Genomic DNA, 9,773 nt, shown 5'->3' on the forward strand with positions numbered 1-9,773 from the left:
TATAAAAGCTGTACTGAGTGCCGTTATATTTTTTTATTCTGGAGCTTTAAAAAGAGAAATAGGCGTCGGAACATCTCTAATTATAACCTTTCAATAGCACTGGTTGGAGCGTTGTAGATAAAGTGTTTTCGTTTAATTACATTATATTTCCTTTTGCTTTAATAAACTCTGTGAGCGAGAAACTGTCAAAAAAAAAAAAAGAAGCTTTGATTAAACGCTGTCATGTAGTTTCCATCCAAGTACAACATGAAAATATGCCGGGAAATTATTGAAAATGATTTGCTTCAAGGCCTTTTTTTGAACGCGCGTAACGGCTCCGCTTATTGTTTCTGGGACTCCAATTAGGCAAAGATTTAACAAGCAAATGTTTTCTGTCAATGTATTGTAGCCTCTGTTTCTGTGATTTGGAATTTTTTTTTTGTTTTGTTTGTTTTTGCTTAAACTTGCCATGTGAAGCACTTCACATCTTAGCGGGGAAACAAAAAAATCTCAATTGAAAATTCTCCATATTTCTATGTGGCTAATTTGCTTTTGAATTTGAATGTCATTTGATCAGCTTAGTTTTAATTTTCTGCAAGTATGAGGTTGAACTGAAATCTGGATAACAAAGATCCATTTTTAAATTCCAGATGCATGTAACCAAACTGCTTAACGGGATGTATCAACGTGATCATTTTCTTACAGAACACTGAACCTAACGAAGCCCAAGTTATCACCTATGATACTGTAGCATACACAATATTCTGCCCAGTTGAGCCAGGCTGCCACAATTTTTGACATTGAAAATTTTTGCAGTGTAGACATCACGACCAAGTCACCTTATAACCCTGCATATACATCAGTTTACTCTATGCGGACGCTTTGTCTGCGATAACAAAAATTCCCTCATCAGCGAAAGCCATTCAGAGGGCTTAAAGTGGCTCTACCTGAAGGCAGCTTGACCTAAATTCTGATTAATTCAATAGCTTGACCACTTGGAGACATTCTTACACCATGCAGTGAGACTCTGCTTCACTCTGCCAGGATGTGACGCTAGTTTAAGCTAATGCACTCTGATGTTCAGAGTATAATAGTAAAAGACAGAGGTGTCCAAAGAGTGGCAAGGGGGCCAGGCGTGGCCCTTGAAATGATTTTGATCGGCCCCCTCACCATAAGACAAGATCAATAATCTAATTTGTCCAATAAAATGGAAAACAGACGACCCCAAAAATGTGTACATTTTCTGTTTTTTCTTCCAAAGAACCTTTTGGAAGAAAAGCCTTTTTAATGTTTCTGGTCATTAAGATAGGTGGATTTTATGTAAATTTTTTTGTTTATTTTCAAGAAGTTAAAACAAACAAATAATGAAAAAAATTAAATAACACTAAACAAATTTTTGCATGTTTAATTGAAGCATGCAAAAAAAATAGTTTATTGTGTCTACTTTAAATTTGCCAGTTTTGACCCTCAGAAAAAAAAAGTTTGGAAACCTCTGGAATGAGACAGAGTAGACTACAACTTAAATGAACGTATATTTTATTTTTATGTAAGAGAAATCTAAACTATCTCCCCATCTGGAACTGAAATCCAGGTAGCATGATTTTTTTGTAAATGTAAGGAGCCTTAATGTAAGCTGACACCAGGAACAGCAGACGCAGCATGCTGCTGATGCTAATGCTGCTGATGCTAATGCTGCTGATGCTAATGGGGATCTCAAAAAATATCAACATAAACATCTTCAGAGCACTGAAGGTCCAGATGGTCAGATGATTCTCAGATTCAGAGGGAAAAAATAGACAATAATATTATAGATCAAGTAACAAATTCCCTCTTGAAGCAGGAGAGTAAATTAGACTCCAATACATGCAAAACAATGTTCAAATATCCACACACATACTTCACACGACAGGAGTTAATGTTCTGTAACATTTGCTTCACTAATTTATGTTAAGAATCACATAAAATGTGTTTTTGATGCACAAAGGCAAGATAGAAAACAGTGTAAGTGAACTTTGACCTTTAACTCAACCATGACCTACTATCAATTTGCTAAGTTTAAGCAGAACAAAATAAAGCAAAAATAGAAATAAATAGAGAAAGAAGGTTAAATATGAAGCAAACTGATGCAGTTTGAATCAGTTCCTATTACAGAACTTATAGATTATTCAGTTTGTTTAATTGGGTTTTAACTATTTATTTGTATGAATCTGATTGCATTTTCAACTCATTAATGTTAAGAAATTATTTCCCAAATGATTTTATTTATTTATTTATTTTTTTAAAATACAATTTCAACATTCCAAGACAGTTTAATGTCAAACCATGACGAGAGTTAAGTTTACAATTTTAAACTTTTAACTATAAATGCTGATGTATCGGTGCTGAGATTACAGTAAGTTTACCTGATCATGGTTTTAATGTCGTTCTGATTTTTCTTGTATTTTTTTTTGTACAGAGTGGTTCTTACTATTAATAGCACACAGAATATTCTGGGATGTTCCAATCACTTGGCAGGTTGCTGGAGTTGGACGCCGTTTAGTTTTGTTTGGCATCGTCTCTAAACAGCAGTTTTGGCTGACAGAAATTCATTTTTTAACCACTTAATAATAAACATAATATGCAAAATAAACCGTTTTGGCCAAGTAGACTTTTCTTTTTAATTTTTAATTTTTTTTGCAGAGCATATGCGCAAAATGACAACTCCTTCAAAGTGATAGTGATATAGTTCCTGATAGCAAAAACTGGGGAAAAAAAGAAATGCAAAAAAACACAAAAAGTGAACTTCATTGGAAATTCACTTTTCTCCAACTGCAGAGACGCGGAGACGGAGCGAGGCACGCGGAATAAATCCGATCCATCACCTGAACTCAAACTGTGAGGTCCCGGGCAGAAGATGTTCTCGGATGTTGCGCTATCAGAAACGTTTAATCTCATTTCATGCCACTCACCAAAAAACCGCTGAGAGCTATTCCTGAGGCATGAATCACTTTACCAGTGACGTTTATTAAATATGCTCTAATTCCTCTTTCTGCTGGATTTTGTTTGCACGATTACCACAATGCAGTAACCAGGAGCATATCTGTTCTGCATCGTTGGCGGAGAGATGCTGCCGGTAGAGAAGTCTCTTTGCTGTCAGTTCCAGGGCTTCACATTCCAGATGGTCTGGCATTTCTACAGCTTTTAAATGATTTTAATTTAACCTCAAGTGTACAAAACCATGCAACACCAGCTACCAGCTACATCAAAGTATTGATGCAATAAATATGAAGCCAGAATGGAATTTGTGAAAACGTCGTTACGCAGCCAAAACACAGAGATATAAATATATAAATATTCTGAAGATTTGTGGCTAACTTTCAGTTTGATTGGTTTGTTTCGGATTTTAGCAGATTCCTTTTAGCAAATGTTAAATAATAATGTTTAACATATTTTCTCAACCATTTCTGCTTAAGTGGTGAGTAAGTAGAAATGCAGAAATCAAACTGTTTATGAATAAGAGAGAAAAACAGTGACTGCTAAGCTAACATCTACAGACCTTATCTCCGCTCTTGGAGGATACAAGAGCATTTCCATAAATGCGGGATTTATGGAAATGCAAGATCTTGCATTTATGGAAATCTCGCATTTCCATAAATGCGAGATTTATGGAAATAAATAGATTTATGCTGTTTATTACTGACAGTTGTGTTATTTACTGTATTTTTTTTCCCTGCACTGTATTTTTTAAAACGTTATTTGAGGAAACAGAAGCACAAGTTACTGAGATTTTGGTTTCCAAAATGAAAATGTTAACTCTGTTTATACATTTCGCTTCTCAACTATGCACTGCTTTGTTTTGGTCTGTCGCATTATATTACAATAAAATGAAGTGAAATGTGAGGCTACGATGTGACACCTGCTGCTGGTGTTCCTACTAGAACCAGGAAGACGGAGCATCCAGTTGTAAAAGCCGTCCACTGCTTCCCTGCAGCTCAGAGAATAAACTTTAAAATGATTCTGTTAGTTTATAAATCACTTTGCTTAGCACCAAAACACTAAATTTTGTAAGGATACATGTAGATGGAAAAAAAACTACGGTATTGGGTTCACTAGATCAAATTTTATGGGACTATTGTCTCAAACTTTCTACTTTTTCTTTTACTTTGCAGATTGTGTAAATGGTTTACAAACCTTGAGTCAAGTTTGACAAGAAACTTTTTTGAAAATGTTTATACTCGTCTAATTCCAAGTTGCTCCGTTTTAATGTCATGACTAAATCAACGGTTTCATAAATCTCAAACTGTGACGATGATGATGCTGAACGCCTTCATTAAAGATCTGCTGCTGTTGTATCAACCTTCCAGACCTCTCAGATTCTGGTTCTGGTTCTGTTCTGCATCCCTAGTACCAGAACCAAACATGGACAAGCAGCTTTCAGCTTCCAGAACAAACTTCCAGAAAACTGCAAAACAACCAAAACGCTGAGAGTTCCTTTAAATGAAAGCTAAACCCCCTCTGTTAACAGCTGCCTTTGATTAGTAGTAAGTGAACATTGATCAACATATTTGATGTTGATGACGTTGATGATGGCATTTGACAAAATGTAACATTTACTGCTTGTCTGGTAGTTCCTGTTTGATGTCTTTATGGTGTAAATCACTTTGATCTGCCTTGTTGCTGATGTGCTGTACCAATAAACTTGACTTGATACATTGGGTCTCACTGCAACTCCAACAGTTTTCTCTGCAACTCCCCCCCCCTCACACACCTGATGTAGAAGAAAAAAAGATGCATCCTCATCCTCGCATTTCTCCCATCACCATCCCTGAACTCAGCCGCTGCCAAGTCCTGATGCACCACCTCCAATCATCCACTCGCATCGTTGCCATTTACAAAACAGCTAAACGTCTGAATCTCTTGACGCGTCACAAAAAGAGGAAAAGACAGAACCAATTGCGGTAACGACTGCAGACGCTCGGCGAGGCCTAAACATGCTAAATGAAATCCAAAGAATGCACATGCGTGTACGCATTGCCTCTGTAAGAGTCGAGCCGTACGAGCTAATGACGTGCGGCTGCCATGTGCCGATATCGCATACATCAACTCAATGAACCACCGGAGGAAGACGTTCATTAGGCGGGACGGTCATTACGGCGGGCGGCGTTTAATGCTCGGTTAACCCCACTGACTTGTAGAGCCGCGTGTCTCTATCTGCAGAACATCTCTGCTCTCAATCTGACCATTTTTTTCTGGCAACCTTCAGGCTAAGGTTTCCTGCAAGTGCTTTGATCTCTGATGGACAGGATCATGGCGCCCCGGCAGGTACGCTCTCGATGTTTCTAACACATAACCCCCCCGACCCCCGCACCTCACTGACAAGGTGAGAAAATCTGCAAAGAAGAGACAGGAAGTGACTGCTTCCACTTGTGTCCTGACTGACAGCTGAGCATGGGGGGGACCATGTCTTACACGCAATGTGAAACAGGGGGAGGACTGGGAGTGCGGGGGGTGGTTAGGGTCACATTTGCCCCCCCCCCCCCCCTTACATGTATGGGAAGGTGCGTCTCTTCAGAGCACCATGGTGTTGCCTTAACAGCGACGCTCAAATCAAACCACAGCCGCACCAGAGGGAAATGGAGTCTGAGATGCAGAGCTGTCATCGTTTAGGCTATAAATCTTTCAAATCCAACCCCCACTGCACCCCACCCCCACCCCCACCCCTCCATCACCCATCTGTACATCCGGGTTGCAGAAGCCGCCGCTCTGCAGGAAGGTTTATTTCTCCCGAGGAGAACGTTTGCAGATTTCGGCGCTGGGAAAGTCGGGTGGGGAAATAAATCAGAGCTCATAGCACGTATTAATTTGACAAGCCGGGAACAACGCGGGCGTCGGAAATAGGGCAGAGTGAGGTGTAACGACAAGTGTGTGCACGTGTCAGGGTGTGTGTGTGTGTCCGCCTGTGGTCACTGCTAATGAACTCGGTGTTTGATTTGCTTGTGGACACAACTTTCAGTGGTGTGTTCTCTAAAGCCTCTTGTGTGGACACAAACATGGAGCGTGTGTGCAGATGCCAGGGGCGCCAGCCAAGGGAGGGGCGGCTAGAGGGGGGGCAGAGCTGGCCTTCATGTTTTCATACCCAACCTCTCTGATTTAGGAACGTAAAATTAGGACATGGGAGGACAAGTCAGTGAGTTGCAGCATTTATTTTTTCATTCTCTGGCTAAAGGGGCAGCACTGTGCAAAATTGACTTTTTTGAGCTTTACTTCATGTTTTAATGTTGTTTCCTCATCAAAATCATACCCAGAGTGTTACTTTGATTCTTTCATGAATGTTTGAGAGACCCTTTGATTTCCCGTGGCAACCATTCATCTGTGCAAAACGCCTGGTTAGACCCAGCCACCCCAGAGCAGAGGACGAGCGTCAAGGATGAAACTCCTCCTTTGATCTGCAGTCTTCAAACTTCAGAGATTCCGCCTCACAAAGCAGCCCTCCCCCCCCTCAGCTCCTTCAGACTAGCCAGCAGCAATTAGCAAACACCTGGTGGAACGGCGCCTCTGCAGGAGCTGCATCTCAATGCAGCGCTGGTAAAAACGTTGTTAAAGGATTAACAGAGGAGCCATGTTGTGATGACTTCCTGAAGGTGGAGCTTCAGAAAGAGCAGGAGCTTCTTAAAGCGACAGAGGCCCAATTTCAAGGCATTAAATTACAAAGTCAAGTTTCTTTTAAGCCATATTTGATATAAACAGCATAGTGCTATAAAATGGCACTATGTGCCTGGAAAATACACTTTAATTTGACTGTAGGACACCTGGCCCCTTGCTTACAGCAACACCTCAAAAAATTATTGGATATCATACAAAAATAAATTTTCTATCAAATGTTACATAAAAGTATTATCATCTTTATCACAGCTGATGGAAACCCTGAGTTCAGATTCCCACACATTTAGAACGTTTAAATAAAACGACCAAAAATACAAAAAAATCTCAAAAATATTCGCCTTACTCTAAAATGCGTCCTTGTTGTGGGTAGAACATGCACCTGCAAACTTGGCTTGGGTTCCTTTTGGATCCATTAGACGGAGGGGCTCAGCTCGTTGCCTTGGTTTCCTTAACAGAGGACTTCAGCTCATCTGCATCGTTGGCTCAGGTGTCTCTCATCTCCTGCTTGACAAACGTCCAGTAATTCAGTTGGGACCCTGGGCCCAGCAGCTAAGCTCAGTGGCTCTGTGGTTGTTCCAGCTGGCCAGCAGAGGGCGCCGTCAGGCGCTGCAGGGTGTGGAGGTGGACGGGATTTGACTCGATCACCGTCTGGATCTCTGAAACTCGTACTAAATGCCTCTTCACTTTTCCTCCACATTTTGGGATCTTGATTTTCAAATGAGGAACAAAATTTTAACTGAATTTGAAAAAACAACCCAAAAAAAAGCTTCCGTGTACTGGGCTACCGTCCAGTTCTTTTTCTCCTGTAAGTTGCTTTTTAAGGTTTTCTCTGGCTCAGAAGCAGCCCAGGCTAGTCTCTAATGACCTTTTTGTCCTTTCTCCTATATTGTTTTCCTTCCACTCGACTTTCCATTGTTATTCTTAAATACAGTCAGCTGCTTTCAGAATGATGAGATGATTAATCATCCGCCCACCCAGTGGTTGTGTAGGCATATAACAGCTAAAGTACTGCACTTTTGAACTAAAAGAAACTTTTGACTCATTTCTTGATTGAAATATTCACATTTTCAAATGAAAAGCTTTTAAGATTGCATAACGGAATTTTTTCCCCCCGCCTATATTTTCATATGTTTAGGGGATCGACTTAGTTATGGTAGGTTTCTTAATAAACAAAAAGAAAAGAAAAATCTGCCATTTCTGAAGCAACAACAAACTTTTTCATCACATTCTTGTTTATTTAGATGCACCTGTAGTTGAGATGAATTTTCCAACCCCCACCCCCACCTGCCAAAACGATCAATGGGGCCCCTCCACCATGACCGCCCATTTTCAAACGTTCTGGAGCCGCCCCTGGCTCAGGCACCGTTTCTCTCTCTCTCTCTCTCTCTCTCTGCTGCGCACAGCTCTGCTCAGGAAACCAAAATCACCTGCAGAGGCAGGTGCACACACGCGCCTCACATCACGCGCTTTTCCAACATACATGCGCGCGCGCACACACACACACACACGCACACACACACACACACACAGCGACACTTTAACACACACTTATCTCTACTTGCATGTCGAAATCCAACACAAAAATGAAAAAAGCAATTTTCCTCCTAATTCGCGCAGAGAATCGTGTCCTGAATGCAACTTAGTGGGGAAATAAAGCCTCTCAAGCTGCGCTTCAGTCGGACACACAGCAGGTTGTGTTCAGATATGTTTTTGTTTGTTAATTTTCTTCCCTCTGTTAAATACCTTCACTGATTCTGCAGGGAAATCCTGCATCCAACTTTATGCGCCCGGATATTTAAGGACGCCGCCAAAAGCTCCGTAATGAGCGCGAAGACGAGACCGAAAAACAGGTCAGACAGCCCGCCGCTCTGCAGCGAGCATCCCCGCGGCTCCCCGCGGCTCCCCGCAGCTCCCCGCATTCATCCCGCACAAGTTCGGCCGCTTTCGCTCCAACTTACCGATGAGAGCCAGATGAAGAAAGTACAGTCCGAGGAAGTCCATAACGGAGAGATTCAGATGGATGCAAATCCCGGCCAAGGAGACAGGCGTTGTGCCGCGATGAGGATAATAGTAATTTAAAAAAAAAAGAATAATGGGAATAATAAAAATGAGAATAAAATCAACAGGGCTTCCCTCCTTCTGCTGTAATTGGCACCGAAATTAAAGAGCGAAAGAATCGCAGCTATTTCTCAAGTGATGACTGGCCACTTACGCTGACGCTGAAATCCACAGCAGTACGTGAAAAAACAGCAGCGGAGCTGAGCAGCATCTTTTCTTTTTTTTTCTTTAAAGGAGTCAAAACTTTTTTTTCTTGTTTTTTTTAAATTTATTATTATTTCCTGTCCGGAAGGCGATTGTAGCTCCGAAATTCACAATAAAGATGCTGGGAAATTTATATATATATATAAAAAATAAGAAATATATATATATATATATTTAAAAAATGATATGTCGTTTCAAATCTTGCGCCTATTGAACATCCCTGACTGCTTCATCCGATCCGTCCCGAGCGGCTGTTTGCTCTCCTCTGCGCCTCCACCTGCGCGCAGCCTGGAAACTGCGGATGAATCACTGAATCACTGGCGCGTCGGTTTTTTTCTCCGATTCCCCCCTTTTCTTCTTCTTCTTCTTGTTCTTCTTCTTCTTCTTGTTCTTCTTCTTCTTTTGCGCTTTCCGACCTGAGAGTCAGCCCGTGTGATCCTCGCTGCTGGGTGTGTGGGGGTGGGAGGGTGCCCAGCACCTTTAAAATAGAAAAAAAATAAAAGTAGTAATAATAATAAAAAAAAAAAACTGGGTGGAAAAAAATCCAATCCTGGCCAAAGAGTTGAAATAGGGCAAGTGAAATCGATAGCCTATTTCACACAGCCATAAAATGGAAATAACAAAACTGGAAAATGGTGCATAGCCTGTACAGGAGGGTGTGGGTACAGTTCATCTGCTCTTTCACCTCATAGTGGAAATGTTGGGGTTGTTTTTTCACCTACTTAAAAATAACCAGAAAAAAAAAAAATCTTGTAGTAAAATGGAAGATGTGGTGATTTGTATTGATGTCTGAGGAAGCAGACATTATGTCTGTGTCACCATAAACAGCCTCATCTGTTAGCGTGACCTGTTCCCAGCAGCATTGTCGTGAATCTGGATTGTTTTTTTTA

General features: G+C 41.0%; 1 protein-coding gene across 1 annotated transcript in view; it reads right to left on the reverse strand.

Moving 5' to 3' along the window:
• The window catches only part of gfra4a (GDNF family receptor alpha 4a), a 186,954-nt gene extending 177,451 nt beyond the window's left edge, over nt 1-9,503 (reverse strand). Inside the window, exon 1 of the mRNA XM_008398805.3 lies at nt 8,580-9,503. Within this exon, the coding sequence (XP_008397027.1) occupies nt 8,580-8,622 (43 nt within the window). The 5' untranslated portion in view covers nt 8,623-9,503. The remainder of the gene's footprint in view (nt 1-8,579) is intronic.
• Between the last annotated feature and the right edge of the window lie 270 nt (nt 9,504-9,773).

This window comes from Poecilia reticulata, chromosome 22 (genome assembly GCF_904066995.2).
Source record: "Poecilia reticulata chromosome 22, P_reticulata-male-v2, whole genome shotgun sequence".
In the NCBI taxonomy this organism is placed as follows: domain Eukaryota; kingdom Metazoa; phylum Chordata; class Actinopteri; order Cyprinodontiformes; family Poeciliidae; genus Poecilia; species Poecilia reticulata.